The following is a 20,275-nucleotide window of genomic DNA, read 5'->3' as shown; positions in this document are numbered from 1 at the left end:
TCACAACAATGTTGCTTGATGGCGACGACTACATGTATATGTAATCTATCTCTAACATACCTCAGGCAACGTGTTTGGACGCACATTGGAAGGGTCTGAATGCTTTCACACAAACAAACTCATGAAGTACAAGTCAACCTCTCGTTGTAGTCTCACATGCTTCTACCAATATGATCTGTGCTAGACACGATTCATCTCAAACTTCCAGAGTCTTCTCATGCTCCAAGACCTCTGGCATATCGATACTACCCGACGATAGCTTGCTCCAATCCTCCTCATACCCATTCTCGACGTGAGGCCAGGGTCCCAATGGTGTGATAGCCTTGGGATTCAAATCATAATGGCTTTTGGTGTACTGTGATCTTGAATCAGTCTTTACCTCGAGTTCCGGTTGCAACTGACTTACGTTCTCTTTGATGTGCTTGAAGTCTGTGGTGTTTCTAAACTCCTCGTGGTTCCAGTACATGCCCTTGAGCCAGTTGTTCAACACTGGGTAGTCGTGACGGATGGTACCGAGGTTGCATTTCTACTGTGTGTGTCAGATCTGTAAACTCATCTAGAGTAGGGAAGATTTACAAAGTGCTGTACATAGACAGTATCAAAGCGAATCAGAGTGGCGTAAAGGCGAACATCCAGCTCTGTCATCTGTTCACCAAGAACGTAAGGACCTTTGCCTTCGTGAAGCAGCTTCTCCAGTTTGTTGAGAGCACCGAACACAGGTGGGATGTTCTTGTTGTATGTTTCTTGGTCAGGAGCAAAACCAGCTTTGTACACGCCTGTATTCAGATCCGTCTGCATCCAGTCAGAGATCTTGTCGATCTTCTGGCGCAAGTGTTCGGGATATAGAGTCAACTTCGCCTTCTCTGATGGAAGCAGATCATTGAATGAGGTCTGGAGCCAGCGTAGGAGTTCTGCTGATTCCTGGTCTGATCGTTAGCATACTGAAGTACGACCAGCTAGAAAAATATCGCAGATTCATACATTGTTGACTGCAGTCTCGGTCTTCGTGTCCCACAGCAACGGCACTGAATAGCGGCCCTTGTACTCTTTATCTGCCTTGAAGTACACTTCATGCAAATATTTGGATCCGAACAGCTTGTCCACAGTAGCGTTCGGATAATCATCGTTCGACTCGGGAAACTGCCAGCCAGGCCAACCCTTGTCATCGCCCTTGGGATAGGGCTTGACAATACTGATATCGATGATATCTTGTAGACCCTTGAGATGACGCACCAGATTTGCACGGTGGGCGAATGGACAGAAGAGACCAACGTACATATGGTAGCGGCCTTTCTCTGGCTGGAATGGATTGTCGGATGAGTTATCGATGACGCCGTGCCAGCTGTCGTCTGGGCCAGTATGAACAGACTTTGGTATCTTGGTGGCCATATTCCGAACAGTAGATGGAGAGGTTATGTTTATGATTCCGGGTGTGCGTCTCAGACTATTGAACATGGACTCAGGGAAGAAGTACAACGAAATGGAAATGGACGTGAATAAAAGAAGCAATCTGACACTGATCAGCATATTATAAGCCATAGTGGTAGTTCTCGGCATACCACAATCCTCAACTGCGCAATTTAGCGGTCGAAGCAGGTTAATGTCTACTTTGCATGAATGACAGAATGCTTTATAGCCGATATGTAGTGCAGTATATATCCTCGTCATAGCATGTGGGCCGGAGCTCGCGGGAGGAGCTCGGAAGCTGGGAGCCTGCGGAAAGCTGCTCATTCGCCCAACTCCCGAACGGGAAACCTACAACATTGTAGAGTCAAGTGGCTGAGGCAGTGGTTATATACTATTATAACGAAGAAGCAAGTAAGAAAGCATGCACATTTGTTCGGCTTCTCAGAAGGATCATATGAAAGGATGAGATGCTTCGACTACTCTGAAGCTGAGGGACCCAATGAACTGCTTTGGATTGGACATGTTGTATCTCATGACGTTAACACTCTGGAAGTTGAAAGAAATCACTTTTTCGTCTAAATATTCTATGCGTACAGATGCGCAACTATTGCGTCTTCTTGGCCTTGGACTCATCAGGCTTGCTGTAGAGCCAGACAGCGACGAAGATCAGCCAGCCAGTGGCCGTGACACCGATGCCAGCAATCCAGGGGTAGGCACCGCTGATGACGAAACTGCGTGGCCACTCATCGTGAGCAAAGTGGCGGACAGTGACGGTGCGCTTCTCGTAGATGTTGCTGAGGAAAGGACGCTTGTAGTTGACGATGAAGTTGAAGATGCCATGCTGATCGGGCACGGTAAAGCTGGCTTCGAAGATGGTGCTGTTGGTAGTCGGCTTGACTGGGTCCAAAGTCACACGATGGAAGGGAGACAGCATGCTGAACTCGAGCTGAAGAGAGTCTCCGGAAGCAGGGAGGAAGGGAATCCAGCGGTCACCATTGTACTCGGACAGTTCGATCGAGAAGTGCTACATAACTTTTAGCGGAAGACAATCAAAGGGCGAAGATGGTGACACTTACGACATCGTTCTTGATCCTGTACATGATAGGGTTGATCTCGGGGAATTCAGAGACGCTCAGGTTGGTGGATTCCTTGACCTTGCCCTCATTGAGGTAGTGCTGAACCTTGCCGACCTTGAGCACACCAATCTCCTGGAAAGTCCAGGCAGACAGTCTTTCGGCAAAGGCTTTGTTGGCAGTAGCAGTGGCCTCGGAATCACGAGGGGCCTTGACCTGAGCATTGAACCAGGCATCCTGCAGCATCTCAGCAGAACCAAGGACAGTGAAACGGGCCGAGTTTCTGGCCTGGAAGGTGGAGACGAGCGACAACTGAGAGCCAGAAGCAAAGACATCCTCGAGAGATTCTTCCTCCTTGGGGTTGTACGAGTATGCCGTCTCGGGGGCGCGCAGGACGGGCGAAAGCAGGGGGCTGGCGTTGCCCAGAAGCTGACCAACAGCACGAGGGACGGCAAGAGTTCCATCTACATCGAAGTAGTTCTTGACACCGGTCTTCAAGGTCTTGGGAGCGGGGATAAGCAAAACATCGTGCTTGTCGGCAGCTGAGTTGGAGTCGTAGTTGATGTGGTCGACGACGAGAGCGCTACGCTCCGGAGGGAGAGTGACATCGAATTCGAGAAGGAGAGAAGCAACGGCGGCAGGGATGGGCTGGTCGGCGGTGAGGGCGAGCAGAACATTGCCGTTGTTGTTGACGTAGTCGACGAGGGCGTTGGGGGTCAATTGGGGACCGAAGCCCTTGGACTTGGGAGGCAGGAGGACAAGATGGTCGTATGCGAGGTTGCCGTGCTTGAACAGCGAGAGGCTCTTGGACTTTGGTGACTCGTATGTGACGGTGTATCCACGGGCTAGTGTGACTCAGTCAGTCCAATCTGTCTCGAAAGATATAACCAGGCACAACTTACACTCAAGATCGCCAAAGAAGGACGAGTACTTGGACTTGTCCGAGGCTTCCTCGAGGACTACCAGGAGACGGTTGCCTGTAGAACTCAGTGCCTGGACCAGACTGACGAGGCCCAGCAGCAAAAAAGACAAGAAGCTGTTCATGTTTGCCATGTCTCGAATGAACAGAGAAAGAGCAGACACAGGAAGCGACGGCAAGCACGTATGAAGCTCCAGCTGTCCTCCGTCGACGCAACGCGCAATGCGAGATGCGGAGAGCTGCCAGCGCCAAGCCCGCTCCAAGTTGCGCCATGACCATTCCCAAACCACTCGCATCAGCAATTGACGACGGCCGGTATACACCAATCTCACTCTCACAATGGCCCCCGTACAGTTCTGGTCGACCCCTGGTCTCTACATCAAGTGGGCTGCCCGCAACAAGCCCGCCATCTTCTGGTCAATCGTCGTCGGCAGCGTCGGTCCCGTCATGGCTCTCGTCGTTCCTCCCGTGCGCGCCCGCTTCGGTGACGGCCCTCGTCCTCAGATTCCCTTGACCTACCCGAGTGAGTCTCCCTGGCCGCTTGGTCCTGCAATCCCGTCTACCACGCCCAGGCCCCAGAATCTCGACCGATTGCGCGCATCTCGACTAACACATCACTCCTAGTACCCAAGGGCCCTCGCAGTCCTCCTTCCGGCTACGAAGACTAAGCTCATCGCAATCTTCTCGTATATCCAACCTCCCAATCACGCGCCAAATTCACCTCCGATACATGTATATATGCAGCCGCTACAAGAGCAACACCCCGCTGTCATCACACCAACTCCCATCGTCAAGAAGAAGCCAACACAAGGAAACATCTCGTTTGGAGTCTTGGGGATTTTCAATTGGCTTTCTCCTTTCTCTCTTGCACCACTTTGTTGTTTTACGAATGCCAAAAATACACCAGCCAGAGGCTCTTCATACTATCTCGTGTATCATCTTTGTGCTGGCCCTGTCCAGACCTCACCAAATTACTGCTTTGTGCATAACAACCCAATACTGGTATCGAACGTAGCAACGGCGCACGAAAAGGTGGTCAGGAGAAAGAACCCCTTGAATGAGAATAGAGTCAATGTTGTTCATATTGATGCTGGGTGTAAAGTATGATTCGGTAGTGACTGTGATGTGTACGACCTTCTAGTCGCAATTCATCGGCTGCAGCTCTCTGCGCTGCAAGTAATGTGGGTGATTCCTTCCCAATTCATCTCTGTTTTGTCGATCTGGTCTTTTCCTGATTTTGTCCTATTGTCTTTCCTGACTTCCGTCGACTTTTTTCCTCTCGTCAATGTCTCGTTTCTTTGCTTCCATCAACTTGTTGCTTCCTTCTGAATCCGTCAGTTTGTTGGCTGTTGGCGTCGCTGTGGCGCAAGAAGCCATCCACCCGATGTGGAATCATCTCGAGGAATTCAAACCTCTTCGCCCTCTGCGTCTCCGTTCTCGTCAGCATCAACATCCTCCTCGCCAAAGGGCATGGTGGCACGACCCTTGCCCTTCTTGCGGACTGGCTCGATTGAAGAACCAGTCTCAACAGGAGCCTCGACTGCGCGTCTCTTTCCCTTGTTCTCGACAGGGGCCTTGGTTGCGGGTCTCTTACCCTTGGCCTTCTCAGAGACCGGCTGGATTTCAGATGGCTGCTCGGCGCCCACCTCGGCCTCCTGCTCGAACTCTCCTTCAAACTCTCCCTCGAACTCCTCTTCGGGTTCTTCTTCGGGCTCTTCTTCAGGCTTCTGCTCGTACTCGATCTCAGGGTCCCAAAGGTAGTCGGTGCCCTTGACCTTGATGCAGGTCAACCACTTGACGGGAGTGGTGGCAATGTCAAGCTGGCTCTCGTTCTTCATGAGCGGAGTGGCGATCTTGACAACACCAGCTTTGATGATGTCCAGGTTGTTCTCGACAACCTTCTGAGCTCTGCTGGACATGGGAAAGTGCTGGTGGAAGCCGCTCTGGACTTCGCGGGTAAGATAGCTTCCACCGCCGTTGAAGAGGCGGGTGTACATGTCATGACCGCCGTACTTGTTCTGGTAGGTTTCTCCCTAAGGCAGTGTTAGCGGTGACCGTTGACCAGAATGAAACTGAGTGATGAGACTAACCGAAGCAAGAGTCAGACCCCACCAATGGCGGTAGAGACCGACAGCGATCCAGCTGAAGATGTCCTTGCCATAGTCGTGTCTGCTGATGGTGCCATCCTTGGCCATACCAGTCACAGAAGACTTCTGGAGTCCTGGAAGATAGTGAGAGCTGACCTCCTTCTCAACGTACTGGCATATGGTCTTCAGCTCATCGTGCTTGGCCTCCAATAGATTACGGAGCTCAGGGGTGAGTTGGTCAAGGACCGAGCGTGCTCTAGGGTACTTCTTGAGGAAGGCCTCCTGAGGGGGCGTGAGCATGAGTGCGTTGTAGTTGCCAGTGAGGTGGACCAGGGCCTCCTTGAACAGCACCTTGGACTGAATACGGTAGGCAACGTCGATCCAGATGACAGGGCTAGCGGAGACGGCTCTGAAGATCTCCTGACCCTTGACAATCAAGCCGTTCTCAATGAGCTTTGCCACCATAGGCAGCTAAGACCTTTGATTAGCAGCGTATCCCAATCACGGTAACAGTAAACTCACAGCACCGAGTCTCTCAGCAACTTCGAGCAGACCTAAGGAGTCAGGGAGCAGCGTGTCAACACTCTCGTCGTTGAAGGCAACAGGCTGGTTGACGAAGATACGCAGCAATCTGTCATAGTCGGCAAAGAGAGTAGGACGGATACGAGGGTTCTCCTCATTCTCGTGCATCAGACTGTATTTCTTGAGGGGACGACCACCTTGATCAACAGGAATACGTCTGAAGACCGGGTAGATATATCTCCTGGTAGCCTCATCAAAGTCCTGGAGAACGAGAAGATAGCGGACACCAATACGCTGTCCCTCGCGTGACAAGTTGGGTCCAGGGATCTTCAGAAGATCAGCGAATGCATCGGCGGCCTGCATGAGTTGAGCTGAGTGCAGCTTGTATCTGGACTCGCTAGACACGATGACCAAGGTGTCGGCACCAGGGATATCGATCTGCATAGCCATAGTGGATCGTGGGGTGTGAGATGGTAGAGGGTAAGTGCGAGATCGTCGGATGTGAGAGCGAGATCGCTGTGCAGTGATGCGGCGTGAGACTAAGAGTTATGAATGCGAGATTGTAGGGTGTGGGAGTGAGATCGCTGTGCAGTGACGCGGCGCGGGATCGTGGAGTGTATGAGATCGTAGCCAAGTGACGTTGCGAGATCGTAGGATGTAAGAGCGGAATCGTTGTGCAGTGACGCGGCGTGAGACTGAGAGTTGTGATGGCGAGATCCCAGGGTGTGAAAGCGAGATCGTTGTGCACGGCGGCGGCGTGAGATCGTACCAAGGGGGGGAGAGCGAGATTGTGAGATGCGAGGTCGCTGCGCAGGATTACAGCATGAGATCCTAGGTTGCGAATGCGAGATTGTTGCGCAGTGCTACGGCGTGATACTGTCTTGAAAGGGGATGTATGTCATGCTACACGCTAGAAACAAGTGACGGTTCACGCGGTGAAAGAACCGTAGAAGCACGTAGAGTGACGAAGAATACCGGATTTTGTTGTCAGTGAATACGCGGTGAAGTTACTAGAAAGACTACGCCGCCAACGTGGTGTGAATATCAACAACACGGTCGTGTCACTTACGCATCCTCCCCGTGTGCTAAGGTTTGTAACTCCCAATCTCCAACACTCGTCTCTCCTACGAAGCTGCAGAGCGCAGTGTTCGCTATGGAAAGGCACAGTGATTTTCCGATTTGTGATGTATCCAAAGAGAGCCTGGAGAACACCACATCTCAATGGATAGGATCCAGTTCTCGAAAGTTTTGTGCATTCTTATGGCCATACTCGTTACAACCCTTTGCACACGGGGAGGATACGAGAAACCTCGAACCAGAGATGGGACCAGAATTCCTAGCCAAGGGACGATGATGGGCGTGGATGAGAACGTCGTGACGAGAAAGAGAGCAATGGTTATAGCAAAGAGAGTTCACTTGGACCGAGGGTAACAGGGTAAGATCCACTGAGAGCTGTCGACCTACCTGGCTCTCTTTCTTTGAACAGTAGACTCCTGTATTTTGAGCTCGATAAGGGACGTTGTCGCTGCTCTGCACCAGAGTAATGCGAGTTCACGATAGAGATGGCAGCGTTCAGGGCTTGGGAAGAATTGCATTCCGTCATTTAAGCCTTCCTTCATCATGGAAAGCAAACAGATACTCTTGTCGAAACGTGAAGCCAAGCAGCTCAGGGCATTTGATCAAAAATATAAGACCGAAAGACAAGGACGGCGTGCAGTCGGAGTCGTCGCGAAAGAGGAAAGGATGAGCGCGGCTACTACCAAGAAGGCAGCTCTTGATTGATGCCAGCCGTGAGTGTATACAGAACAGTTATTCTGATATACCGAACGACAAACATGTCAAGTTTGCCTGCAATCAACCTCTTATAGACAGAGTAGACTATCATGCAACCAGCCCATAAGCAAGCTCTAATGCTTGCGATGCTTGTCCGAACTACAGCCCTCGCCCTTTTGTTCTTCGCTGCCCGCAGGCACGTGGGTGTTATCAATGGTCGACGATAAGCAAACAGGCGATCCCCGTGCTATAACAGCCGGCCTGCATATCATGAGTCTGTGCAAGATGGCAAAAAAGCATGTTGAGAGATACGCACCTCTGTATTAAAAAGGTTGGTACGAGCCCTTATTCTGCTCTTTTGCTGCTTACTTGGTAGAGCAACACGCTTTCATCTGGGGAAGCAAATATCTATTCTTTCCATCTCTACATATCATTATCTCATAGAATCGTTCGTTCACTCATTCATTGACCTCTCGTTATGCGCATCGGTACCAGCGTTTGGGCGTCCGCCCTGCTGGCTCTCAGCGCTCCAGTTCATGCCTGTCAGAGCTGTGAGCACCCCGAGCAAGATGTTGTCATGACAAGAAATGTCCGCCGCATGCAACCAGATGCTCAAAATTCGTCTGCTCTCCCTCGCGGACCACTGGCATGGGGCCAGCTCAACTTTCTCCATACAACCGACACCCACGGCTGGCTCGAGGGACATATCAGAGAGCAGAACTATGGTGCAGACTGGGGTGACTATGTGTCTTTTGTCAAGCAGATGAGGCAGAAGGCCAGGGACTTGGATGTCGATCTTCTGGTTGTAGACACGGGTGATCTTCACGATGGCGCCGGTCTCAGCGATGCCACTGGAGTTGCTACCTACGGTGGTGTCAACGGAGAACTGTCAAACCCTATCTTCGAGCAGCTGGATTACGATCTCTTGACCATTGGCAACCACGAACTCTACGTCTCTGCGATCGCCTACGAGACCTTCAGCCAATTTGCCAAGGCATACGGAGAGAAATACTTGACTAGCAATGTTCAAATCAGAAACCCAAGCACCGGCGATTTGGAGTACATCGGTAAAAAGTACCGCTACTTCAAGACTCAGAAGGGCCTCAGAATCATGGCTTTTGGTGTGCTGTTTGACTTTACTGGCAACTCGAATGCTTCAGTCGTCACCAAAGCAGCAGATATGGTCAAGGAGTCTTGGTTCATCAACGCTGTCAACCACAAGAACGTCGATGCCTTTGTGTTGATTGGTCACAACCCTATCGGCCTCAAGAGCAGCAGCAACACTCTACAAACTGTCTTCAAAGCCATCCGTGCCATCAAGCCTGATACGCCTATCGAGATGTTTGGTGGTCACACTCACATCCGTGACTTTGCTGTCTACGACGACAAGTCTGTTGGTATTGAGAGTGGAAGGTACTGCGAAACTCTGGGTTGGTTGGCTGTCAGCGGTATCAACCCAAAGGGCAAGGCTAATCCCAAGGGTGTGCCCAACCCAACCATGAAGGCCAAAAAGGTCAGCACTGCTTCTGCTTCTGCTAGCATTGCCTCTTCCAGCAGTGCTTTAAACATGACTTTCTTCCGTCGCTACCTAGACTGGAACCGTGCAACTTTCGAATATCACGCTGCAGGCAGCCAAGCCAAGGCCTTCGATACCGCCAAAGGTCTTGCAGTGACCGAGAACATCACTGCCACCCGCCAAGAGTTGAACTTGACCAGCATCTACGGCTGCGCACCCCAAACCTGGTGTCTCTCCTGCGCACCCTTCAAATCCGAAGGCTCCATCTACTCTCTCCTCGAGACTGCCCTCTCCGCCACCATCATCACCAAGGAACGTGCTGATAAACCTCGCCTTATCATCACAAACTCTGGTCATATCAGATTCGACTTGGCCGAAGGAGCTTTCGATTACGATTCCAGTTTCATCGTTTCTCCCTTCACCGACGCCTTCAACTATCTTCCAGATGTGCCTTACAATCTAGCCTCCCAAGTCCTCTCTGCACTCGAAAGTGGCAACTACCCTTCCAAACGCGACCTCTCCACCTCCGACTTCGGCTTCTCGCAACTAAACCCTGCACTGGACAGTTGCATCGATCCCCCAGTCACCCACGATCACTTGGTCACCAAGCGCTCGTACCCCGGTGGCCGCATCATCAGACGCCAGACCAGCACTACACCCGGCTACACCACCACCGACGACTTTGGAACCGATGGAGATGACACGATTCACTCAAAGATTCCTTACTACTCTGTGCCCAACTTTTTCCAAGCGAATGGCAGCCTGCCGTCTAATGGAAGTTTGCCAGCGACTGTTGATCTGATCTTTTTGGATTATGTTGCCGCTAGTGTTGTCAAGGCTCTCAATGGGTTGGGTGGAAGTTATACTAACGATGAGGTGACTTATTACTTGCCCAAAGTACGTTTGCGCTCCTTGATTTTTGTTTTGTCCTCCGAGGTGTCGAAAGAAAAGCTGACTGAAAACACACAGAACTTTACGACAAACTCATATCTACCCAAGTATGCACAGATGACTCCGGAGTGGCAAGCCAATGTTCCAAACTGCCCTGTTGGTCTGGGAATCGGTTACAACATTACTGCATAGATGTCGTTTCTGTGGCTCCCCCTTCTGCGGTGTTGTAAAATCATGATTTCACGAGAAAAGCAAATATTTTTTGGAAAGCAACAACACCGACTTTTGGGAACCCGGATATCTCGAGACGAAATATTTCGAAAAGTACTCTTTTCTGGGAAGCAGTTTGTTCTGCTAAATGTATTTTCTGCAAACACATCGGTAGTAGTGACCAATTGGATCAGTTATCTTGCTAGATGTCTTTTGAAGAATAGTTGCATTTCCCAGAGCGGATGTTACATGGAATCGGTGGAATTTCGGCTCCATGCCATGCCATGCCACTACTTCTAGCTAACATGCCATTCCATGTCAATTATCTAGTGGAATAATGCCAATGCCAACCCCATCGTCGTCATCACAGTGACCCTGTCCTTCTAATGTGTCACCCTGTCCTTCTTGGTCCTCCTGGTCCTCCTAGTTCTCCTTGCCGTCCTCCTCTCCTTCGTTAATAGGTAGATTAACCTCCTCGAGGCAGAGGTTCTTCTGCCAGTTCTTAAGACACTTAATGTAGCTAAGATTAGTAGTAGAGAGACATGCTCGGTCCTACGACAGCGTCCTTCTACAGCCACTAAACACCCTCTCTAACTTAGCAGACATTAGATTGATTAAGAGGATATTAATAGCCATCTAAGCGAGGTTTAGGTAGTTAAGTTGCTACGTCGGTTTAAGCCACCACTGTATAGCATCATTAATAAGTACTAGCATGCTCTTAGTGAAGTGGACGAACTCCTCGGGTATATAAACTAAGCTTATATGCCTTAAAGAAGCCTTCCATTAAGCAAGCTTATTTGGCTCCTCCTCTTTTAATAATGACACTACTTATATAGCCTTAGTCTTGTTCTTATACTTATTATTCCATAGAGCACGTATAGCAGCGATGGCTAGTGTTCGCCATGACGAAGGCTACTACTTATTAATGTAGGCTTCGCGATAAGTTAGATGGAGGAGGAGTATAGCGGCATAGGTAGGGGTGTAGCTATTAATAGCTTACCATTTATCGAGCGCAAATCGGCTAGTGTGTATAGCGGCGGTAAGCACTGGATTTAAAGTAGCATACTTAGTTATAGACTTCTCGTAATGCTTACGTAAGAAGTCCATAGAAATTAGTACTTAATTAAGTGTAGTATTATCACCTTTATATAACTTCGTCACCTCCTATAGTGGTTCTATAAACTTAACGAGCTACTTAAGAAACAGCTAGTAACGCCGCTAGAGGGTAGTTTACTCTATATGCTCGTAAGCATACTAAATCGTACGTATGGCTAATTAGGATTAAAGCCCTCGCTTAATTATAGATAGCTAGCTATTCCACCTTATGGTATTGTTAAGCATAGTAGATACACTAGCAGCTACCTTAAATTTACGACGACGGCGAGCTAACTTTATAATCCACTTAAAGAACTAATAGAGGTAGTCGACAGCTTCGTGATTAGTAAGGCTAGTATCTTAACTAAGCATTAAGATCGCTTCTAAGGGGTCTTAACTTTAGGCAAGCGTAGTAGCAATAGCTTCTTTTAAGCTTACTAACATAAGTGCTTAACTAGTAAGGTTAATCTAATGGCTAAAATAACGAGTTCGATGCTATATAGGGTCCTAATTAATAGAAAGGCGCTCGCTAAATAGAGTAGTAAGGTGGCTTATTATGGTGTCGTTATAGGTAGCGTTATTAGAAGTGATGTATCTAACTTTCTGCTTAATGCTATATTTAACAATAGTCTCGAAGAAGAGAGGGGCATACTAAGCACTAGCATAGCTAGACGGTAGCTTATAGAGAGTAAGTAGTGCCTTACTTAGCTTACCATCTAACGTAATGAATCGAGCTATAATACTAAGCAGCTTATAGCTACCATAGTTAGCTATCTAAGCATTATAGGTAAAGTGGATTAAGGATCGAGATGTTATAAGAAGACCTTTAAGCTGCTCTTAATAGAAGTTATGCTCCTTCTTAACGTGTTTAGCAACGGTATAATGAGTCTTAATTAGGAGCTTAGATGCGCTAGGAAGCACCTTGTCGAGTAGAGCATAAAGCTTATCATTACCGGCGATACGGAAGGGGATATTGCTTAAGGTGATTAAGTTAATTAGACGTCTATTTAAGCGAGCTTTGTCGATATTAGTAACAGTACGAGACTAAGAGGGTATTACTCTTGCTATAATCCTTAGAAGTGTACTAGTTGCCTGCCTCTAGCCATGTTTATTTATTAAGTGCGATCTAATGTTATCGTAGTTGGTAGTAGAGTAGTTACGAGGATAGTCTTTATTACTATAGAAGTAGTACTAGATCTTCTTCTTACGCTTACGGTCGCGCTTACTATAACGGCGAGCTCTAGTATAAGACTAGAGCTCTTTAGAGTCGCCATAGGTAGAAGTAGCCCTCCGACGAGGTTATATTAGTGTTACGTCAGACTTATTAATGACATTGCTTAAGGTAAATGGTGTTAGTCGCTATCGCTTCGAAGGAGGAAGTAACGGCTAATTAACATTAGAGGCGCTAGCGTTAGACTTAACGCTACTGCCTTTAATATAGATACTGTATGTGCGATCTACTAAGCCTTAGACTAGAAGGAAGGCCTTCTCTTTTAGAGTGTTAAAGGCGAATTTAAAGAGAGTGCTCTATATAGAGGCGCGTAGCGGCTAGCCCTAAGGAGTTCAAGAGTTTAATTAGCTTTACGACTATGTATTAGTAGGTAAATACATAATATAAAGGTCGAGTTAAGTATGGTGTAGTATGCTAACTAAGACGGGAAAACAGCTAGGAGCTTAGCTCTAATGTGTAGCAAGAAGTGGTTAGAAGAGTAGTAGTTAGAGTATTAAATGTATGAATTAGGAGCAATTGATACGCGTCGAAAAGGACGCGTAAGAGATCGCGTGGCTAAAGCCTAAGTCGACCAATTAAAGCGCTAGATCTAATCTCCGAGATAAGATCTAGCCAATTAGAGGCCTTAGATATGCTACTAATCGAAACACGCGTAATAGCGAGCTTTTCCATGAAATCTGCTATGCCTAAGCGCTACACGCGCCAACTTCGAGCTTGCTACCTATCTAACCATTAACATTAGCTATATTAAGAGGTGGAATAGTGGAATATTCTACCAGAATTGGCGATTCTATTCCATGCTAACTAGGTAGAATATTCTACTGAAAATCAGTGGCATATGCCAATATTCTACTTATTCCATGCCATGTAACATCTACACTGGCATTTCCCTTGTCCGTGATGCTTAGGGTGCAACCCTGACTCGGATCAATTCTCACATCAATGCCATCACCAGAGGTCGTATGACGGCTCTTCCTCTCACAAAATGAAACATACTATTCGTTATAGTATCGGACGGTTGATAGAGTGGTAGATTGGTGTTTCCGTGGCTCATACGTCTGTTCTATACATTTCTCTACAGGATCGCACACTTGGCTGCGAATATCATACCTACAACTCTCGACGTCCTACCCAATATCACAGTCAATAGAGGGTGCGATATAGTAGCCTTGAGAACACGAACAGTTAAGTTGATTCTCTTTTCGAACAATGTATAAACAAAAAAATGCTATGCCTGCTTTTCTCTGTAGGGAACCTTTTGTCTGTTCATAACCAAGTGACGACGAATAAAATCCTGACAATCAAAGAACGGACCATCCAACATCCATCGAACATGACTTCTACAAAGACACCTAATCCTCAGTCAAGTCACCATACTCCCACTGACCAAGTCTACGCTCCTTGGCCTCAGTCTCACGAGCCTGAAGATCAGCAAGCACATCTCCAGCTCCTCTCTCCCAAGCCTTGAGCTTCTTGGGCACCATGGCGAAACCTTCGGAGATGATATCGGCATTGACGCTGTCCTTCAGACTGTCGCTCTGCTTAGGGTCGAACAGTGTGACGTGCAGTGTGCCCTCACGAGGATCAATGTAATCCACATTGGCAACCAATTGGCGATCGGCAGTGGAGTCGCTGATGATGTTGACGGCTTCGCGGAGGTATTCGGGTGCGGTGGGGAATTGCAGGAAGGAGAAGACGGCATCGAGGGCTTGGGCGCGCAGCTTTTGTACGCCGAAGCGGGTGGGATCGAGGGTGCGCAGGCGCGACCAAGGGATCGTTTCGCTGTTGCCGTAATCGATGTAGACGACCTCGGAAGTCTTGTTTTCGCGGTCGTTGCGGCGGATGCGGGCGCGGTACCATTCATTGTCTTCGCTGAATCTGGCAGACACGAAGTCACCGGCCTTGGGGGCTTGTTCGAGGGGCTTGTTGGCAGATGAGGAAATGTGGAAGGAGCGGAACGAGTTCATGAGGTCGGTCACTGCCGAATAAGTTAGTAAGTTTTGCGCTAAAACGAGGAATCATTGACTTACAAGCTGCTGTGCCAGTTCCAATCTCCTGAATCTTGATGCGTGCGTTTGTGGAGTCGATGTTAGTGACCACAACATCTCTGTAGTCCTTGCGGCGCTCGACAGGAGCATCGCCGTTCTGACCGGCAGCACTTGCAGAAGCATCGTACACCTCGCCCTCCTCGGCAACGTCCTTTGAAGGGTCCCAGTCGTGCCACATGCCACGTCTGGCCTCCTTTGCCCTTTGCTCGGCAGCGAAGAGCTCGTTTGCGTTGCCCGACTTCTCTGCACTATAGGCGTGGACCGAAGCAAGACCCTCCTCGACGAGCAGCTTAGCAAAGCTCTCACGGTTGATGTACAGCTGACCAATGAAGCCTCCAACCTTGTCAGTACCCTCAACGTCAATCTCGACATCGCGTTGCTGGCATCTGCGGTTTGCGAACTCATGAGCCTCTTGACCGAAAGGCTCGCCCTTCTCGCTGGGGTTGCGAGCGGAGCGAGGTGCGCTGATACCGGACAGAACAAAAGTGAGCTTGGCGTTCTCGCGAGGAACCAAGACGGTAAATCTACTCCCGCTCTTGACAAAGTCGACAACAGCAGGAACCTTCCTTTGGCGCGACAGAAGAGTGAGTTGACGCTTGGCCTGGTCGACGGAAGCGCTGTAGTCGACATATTCGGTCTTCTTTGGGGGCTTGGGATTCCACATTCCCTTGCCAGCACTCTGTGCAGCCTCCTCGGCGGCAAGAAGCTCATCGTAGATAGGCGAACGATCAGTATCATCCATGCGGTGTCTGATGACGGAGGCGTATCCCTGCTCAACGAGCTGAAGACCCACGTTCTCGTCGTTCAAGGTGACAGTGGCCATCTCGCGCTCATCGAAGCCTTCAGTGGCTGGTCGCTTGCCATCGATGGTAACCTTGACGTGCTTTCCGATCAGACGCTTGCGCAAGAACTCCTTAGCCTCAGCACCAAAGGGTGATTGCTTGGGGTCTGAAGGCTTGGGTTGGCGAACACTGCTGAGGTTGACACGCTTCTCGGCTCCAGCCTTGTTGCGCAAGTAGAGAGTATCGGCAGAGAAAACACGGCTGACGGTAGCTTCAATTTGACCAGTACCAGCAGATCTTTGCGAGACGTGACCTTCGAACAGACCAAGCTTGTTATCCCTGGCGTGACGTTCGGCCTGTCTCAGCTTGGCCATCTCGGAACCAAGCCATGTCGAGTGGTGGTCGGTGCAGCGAGCGAGACCCGCCTTGAGGAGGAATTCGGCGATGCTACCCATGGGGTGTCTGACCTCTCCGACCAGGAGGTTGTTGGGAGAAACACCAAGGATGCGTACTTGGACACCACGCTGCAGCAGTCTCTCCTCGACGAAGCGGTGTGCCTCGGTACCGAAGGGCTCTGCGGGTTGCTCTGACTGGTCCGAAGGGTTGATTCGCTTGGTAGCAGGAGCGCGGACACCGGCGAGCAAGACGATGGTCTGAGTGTGCTTTGTGGGCTGGACCAACATGCGGCAGATGAGACGGTCTGCACTCAGAACACGTTCGACGATGGCGTCAATGGGTTGACCCTTGTAAGCTTCTGCGAAGGCCCTTGGGTCTGACAGGTCGTGAACGTTGTCGATGCGTTGTTGGTTGGAGTTCCAGATGCCCTTCTCGTCGACCTTGGCGTGGCTCTCGAGGGCCTGCAACCTCTCGAGTAGCTCGGTGCCTTGTGGTGTGTCCTCCTTTTTACCAGCGTCATCTCTCAGCTTGACCAAGCCCTCACGTACAACGAGGTCGAGCAGATGTTGGCCGCTCTGCAGGATAATGACACCGTAGTCGCGAGGTGAAGGCGTGGGGACATTGTAGAGGACGCTGAATCGAACAACCTTGCCGACGCAGAGCTTGCGGACAAAGTCTCTGGACTCGAAAGCACCAGGTTCGTCGCCCTCTCTGCGTATCCTAGGAGCACTGACAAAGGCCAAGCTCAGGGTGCGTTCTTGAGAAGGATTCTTGATGTTGTGGAGAACGAGGGTATCGCCAGAGAGCACGCTCTTGACCTTAGCCTCCATGAGAGCCATGATGAAGTGGTGATGGGTGGTTGCAAAGATATATAGATTGGGGCTGTTGGCGAATTGGATCAGTAGATGTTTTGGAGAAGATTGAGTGGCAAGTTGAGAAGAGCAGTGTGGACTGTGGCCAGGACTTCGAGGGGTCTCGTGCTCACCAGTGGGGTGATCGCAAGCAGCAGAATGCAACCTAGTAAAGAATCAATGCCTTGTGTCGAGGCCTAGTCTTGCAGAAGAGCAGCTGTACAGGATAAAGCAATTGCTCGATGAACGGAAAGCAGTGATATACACAACTCGGAGGGTTCAAGGAGGCCGAGAAACATCGAGACAGCTGGCGCATGTGGGGTGAGTGAGAGAGCTCCGACAAAGTCAGTGCGCCGCTAATTCGAGACCCCTTCATCTTCGCTGTTCCCTGCCCTTCGATCATTCCATCACATCCCAGATAGTAAGAGCGTGTGGTGTGAGTCGATCAACGCTTCCGGAATCAAGGAGTTTGAGTTTGTTGTTGTCAGAGTAAAAGTTGAACAGGCACAGCAAACGTGTACAAGGCAACACACGTCGAGAAGCATATGCATTGTCACCGCGAGCGAAGCCTAGGATTCAGCATATTCATTCAGGCACACACCGCTACACATGAAGAACAAGCAAGAACTTCTATAGTCATTGTTTCTTTGATTGATCATCATCTGTACAATTCCAAAAGCACGTCGAGGACGGCCATTCCAATACTACTACTCATTCCTCGTGTTCAGGACATTATAGACGTATAGCTTACGAAGCAATACCAATGACACCTGTATATCATATCAGCATGTGTTCAACCTAGATCCAGGTCAAAGCGGAAGACTTACCGCAAGCAGGGCGGGGACCAGCGTTACCAGTCTTCTTGCTCTCCTCGTGGCCACCCTTACCGAGGTCGTCGGTGCCAGCGTGAACAACAATGGTGCGGCCGAGGACGCTCTCGGGACCGATCAGCTTGATGAGCTTGTCGCTGACAGAGCCCTTGGCATTGCCCTGGCCGTCGGTCTTGAAGTTGCCCAAGTCACCGACGTGGCGCTCCTCATCCTCGGGGGCACCGTGGGTCTTGCCGTGGGGGTTGACTGCCATGTATGAGCGTCTGATCTTTCTGATATCACTTTGTCGAGCAAAGGGACTCACAGTGAGGGCCGGCGGAGGTGCAGCCGTTGGTGTTGTCACCAAAGGCGTGAACGTGCATACCACGCTCAGCGTTGGCATCGTGGCCGGTGATGTCCCATGAGATGGTGGTCTCGGCACCCTCAGAGGCCTGCTCGAAGGTAACGGTACCGGAGACCTTGGAGTCTCCACGGAGGACGGCAACTGCAAGTCTTGTCGTTAGCCTCTGTTGAGCTTGCCGTAATACACAGCGAGTTCCGAGCTCTGATCGTCGAGCCTGTTGGCTGTAGAACCAAAGGTAGCATGCGTGCAGATCCTAGGACGAGACACCACAGCTTCTTCAAGGCCATTGGACAGCCGTTGGCTTCCAAGGCCACCTTGGTGGACAAGATATGCGTGGAAGCTGCTCTTCCTCTTTGCCTGACCCCGCTTTTGCTACTGCGAGCTCGAAACAGGCCGAGTAGAGGACTTGACTCCCCTCGTGTGTCTAAACGTACCTGCTTTGACCATTTTGATTGATTTGAAGCTGTGTTTTTGGCTTTGTATCAAGAGTTGGGGTTGGAGGTTGAAGATAGGTTGCAAGCGGAAGGCGTGCTAATCGAATGCCAAGTCCGCAGCCCCGCTCCTACCTCGTCAGAGAGCTCCACGACCCTTGCACACGGCTCCTTGCTAAGTCCGGTGCTTCAGAGGTTCGTCAGCATTCGCTCGGCTTCTGAGGTAGATACGTCAGCCAAACAATCGGCAAACAAATCAGTTTTCCGCATCGCTAGCTGAGAGCGATGGGACAGACCCAATTGTCCGCTTTTCATTGTTTGTCACATCACATGAAAGGAAGCTCGAATTGATAGAATCGACAACGGGGTATTTATTTTTGTTGTACGTGAAAAAGAAAAGTCATGTCGCGGCAGTCGTCATAATGCACATCGCCCAAGCCATCGTCATATTAAAAAATTTAAGCCTTCTGGAGCTTCTCCTTGAGGATATCCTTGAGGGTGACGGCGTCAGCAGCGAACTTGCTGATACCCTCGCTGAGCTTGTGAACGGCCATGGGGTCCTCGTTGAAGTCGAAGCGGAAGAGGGGCTCGTCGTTGAGGTATGACTTCTTCTCGAGGTCGAGCTTGCTCGATTCGGAAGCGATGAGCTTCTGAGGGACCTCGTCCTTGCTGTTGTACAGCTCCTCGAGGAGGTTGGGCTTCAAAGCTTGTTAGAATGTGAGGTCCTAAATATTCTGTGGTTCTGATAACTTACGGAGATAGTGAGGTAGTCGCATCCGGCGAGCTCGGTGATCTCACCAACGTTTCTGAACGAAGCGCCCATGACGATGGTCTTGTAGCCGAACTTCTTGTAGTAGTTGTAGATCTCAACAACGGACTTGACACCGGGGTCCTCCTCCTTCTTGTACTCCTTCTTGTGGGTGGCCTTGTACCAGTCAAGGATACGGCCAACGAAGGGAGAGATGAGGAAAGCACCGGCCTCAGCGGCAGCGATGGCCTGGACAGGCGAGAACATCAAGGTCAGGTTGGTGTTAATGTCGTACTTGGACTGCAGAATGTGGGCAGCCTTGATACCCTCGTAGGTCGAGGCAATCTTGATGAGAATGCGGTCCTTCTCGATACCGGCCTCCTTGTAGAGCTGTCATAACGTTAGTCAAATTTGCATGGAAAGTTTACGCTGCAGCTTGACGCACCTCGATGATACGGAGGGCCTTCTTGACACTGGCCTCAGTGTCGAAGGAGAATCTGGCGTCAACCTCGGTGGAGACCTTGCCGGGGACAATCTTGAGAATCTCCTTGCCGAACTGGACGAGGAGAGCATCAAGAACAGCATCGACCTGGTCGTCGATGCTCTTGCCGTCAGAGTGCTCCTTGCCGTAGGCGACGGCGTTGTCAATGAGCTTGGCATAGTCGGCCTTCTTGGAGGCAGCCAGGATCAGGGAAGGGTTGGTGGTAGCATCCTGAGGCTTGTACTTGTCAATGGTAGCAAAGTCACCAGAGTCGCAAACGACAACCTTGGGAGATTGTTAGCTATACGTCGGCAATTGACCCCTTTGGAGGGGTACTAGCTGTCAGAACATACGGTGCCAGTGGCCTTGAGCTGATCGAGAGAGCTAGACATGATGTGATATAAGTGAGGAGGATGGGATTGGAGCCTAGAGAACAGAGATGTGTGTAGGAGAGTAGGAAAGGAGATCAAGTTTCAATTGTTGTTGGGAGAAATAAAAGCACCCAGCGAGCCCCGCGCTTATGTCAATCAGACCCAACTCTCACCAAAAGGCCACCTGAGGGCAAGGGTCACTGAGCACCCGCCACCCTAGTTCCGTCACTTTCTGCCTTCGAGCCAGTTCTTCCGAGCTTTCACGTGGCC

At 50.1% G+C, this 20,275-nt stretch overlaps 8 protein-coding genes across 8 annotated transcripts; 2 read left to right on the top strand and 6 right to left on the bottom strand.

The window, feature by feature from the left end:
- Nucleotides 1–196: 196 nt before the first annotated feature.
- M436DRAFT_68629 (glutathione S-transferase omega-like 2) lies at nt 197–1,389 on the bottom strand (the record flags this gene model as incomplete). The annotated part of the gene is made up of 4 exons (XM_013576741.1): nt 197–355; nt 407–526; nt 577–921; nt 982–1,389. 4 exons carry the CDS (start codon nt 1,387–1,389, stop codon nt 197–199), a joined length of 1,032 nt encoding a protein of 343 aa, XP_013432195.1.
- A 622-nt stretch (nt 1,390–2,011) lies between these two features.
- M436DRAFT_35215 (oligosaccharyl transferase subunit beta) lies at nt 2,012–3,524 on the bottom strand (the record flags this gene model as incomplete). The annotated part of the gene is made up of 3 exons (XM_013576176.1): nt 2,012–2,431; nt 2,484–3,325; nt 3,383–3,524. The coding sequence occupies 3 exons, from the start codon at nt 3,522–3,524 to the stop codon at nt 2,012–2,014; spliced, it is 1,404 nt and encodes a 467-aa protein (XP_013431630.1).
- Nucleotides 3,525–3,738: 214 nt separating this feature from the next.
- M436DRAFT_68627 (NADH-ubiquinone oxidoreductase) lies at nt 3,739–4,067 on the top strand (the record flags this gene model as incomplete). The annotated part of the gene is made up of 2 exons (XM_013576740.1): nt 3,739–3,922; nt 4,024–4,067. 2 exons carry the CDS (start codon nt 3,739–3,741, stop codon nt 4,065–4,067), a joined length of 228 nt encoding a protein of 75 aa, XP_013432194.1.
- Nucleotides 4,068–4,805: 738 nt separating this feature from the next.
- Nucleotides 4,806–6,458, bottom strand: M436DRAFT_35040 (uncharacterized protein; the record flags this gene model as incomplete). Its single annotated transcript, XM_013576145.1, has 3 exons — nt 4,806–5,428; nt 5,486–5,957; nt 6,009–6,458. The coding sequence occupies 3 exons, from the start codon at nt 6,456–6,458 to the stop codon at nt 4,806–4,808; spliced, it is 1,545 nt and encodes a 514-aa protein (XP_013431599.1).
- Nucleotides 6,459–8,259: 1,801 nt separating this feature from the next.
- Nucleotides 8,260–10,380, top strand: M436DRAFT_77314 (calcineurin-like phosphoesterase; the record flags this gene model as incomplete). Its single annotated transcript, XM_013576886.1, has 2 exons — nt 8,260–10,194; nt 10,267–10,380. 2 exons carry the CDS (start codon nt 8,260–8,262, stop codon nt 10,378–10,380), a joined length of 2,049 nt encoding a protein of 682 aa, XP_013432340.1.
- Nucleotides 10,381–14,076: 3,696 nt separating this feature from the next.
- On the bottom strand, nt 14,077–16,789 carry M436DRAFT_59425 (uncharacterized protein; the record flags this gene model as incomplete). Its single annotated transcript, XM_013576583.1, has 2 exons — nt 14,077–14,702; nt 14,755–16,789. 2 exons carry the CDS (start codon nt 16,787–16,789, stop codon nt 14,077–14,079), a joined length of 2,661 nt encoding a protein of 886 aa, XP_013432037.1.
- A 759-nt stretch (nt 16,790–17,548) lies between these two features.
- Nucleotides 17,549–18,421, bottom strand: M436DRAFT_59424 (Copper, zinc superoxide dismutase; the record flags this gene model as incomplete). The annotated part of the gene is made up of 4 exons (XM_013576582.1): nt 17,549–17,571; nt 17,629–17,877; nt 17,936–18,115; nt 18,409–18,421. 4 exons carry the CDS (start codon nt 18,419–18,421, stop codon nt 17,549–17,551), a joined length of 465 nt encoding a protein of 154 aa, XP_013432036.1.
- A 442-nt stretch (nt 18,422–18,863) lies between these two features.
- M436DRAFT_68622 (transaldolase) lies at nt 18,864–20,026 on the bottom strand (the record flags this gene model as incomplete). The annotated part of the gene is made up of 4 exons (XM_013576739.1): nt 18,864–19,103; nt 19,160–19,543; nt 19,599–19,919; nt 19,988–20,026. 4 exons carry the CDS (start codon nt 20,024–20,026, stop codon nt 18,864–18,866), a joined length of 984 nt encoding a protein of 327 aa, XP_013432193.1.
- Between the last annotated feature and the right edge of the window lie 249 nt (nt 20,027–20,275).

This window comes from Aureobasidium namibiae, assembly GCF_000721765.1.
Source record: "Aureobasidium namibiae CBS 147.97 unplaced genomic scaffold scaffold_1, whole genome shotgun sequence".
Classification (NCBI taxonomy): domain Eukaryota; kingdom Fungi; phylum Ascomycota; class Dothideomycetes; order Dothideales; family Saccotheciaceae; genus Aureobasidium; species Aureobasidium namibiae.
This window is presented reverse-complemented; position numbering and strand designations above follow the sequence as displayed.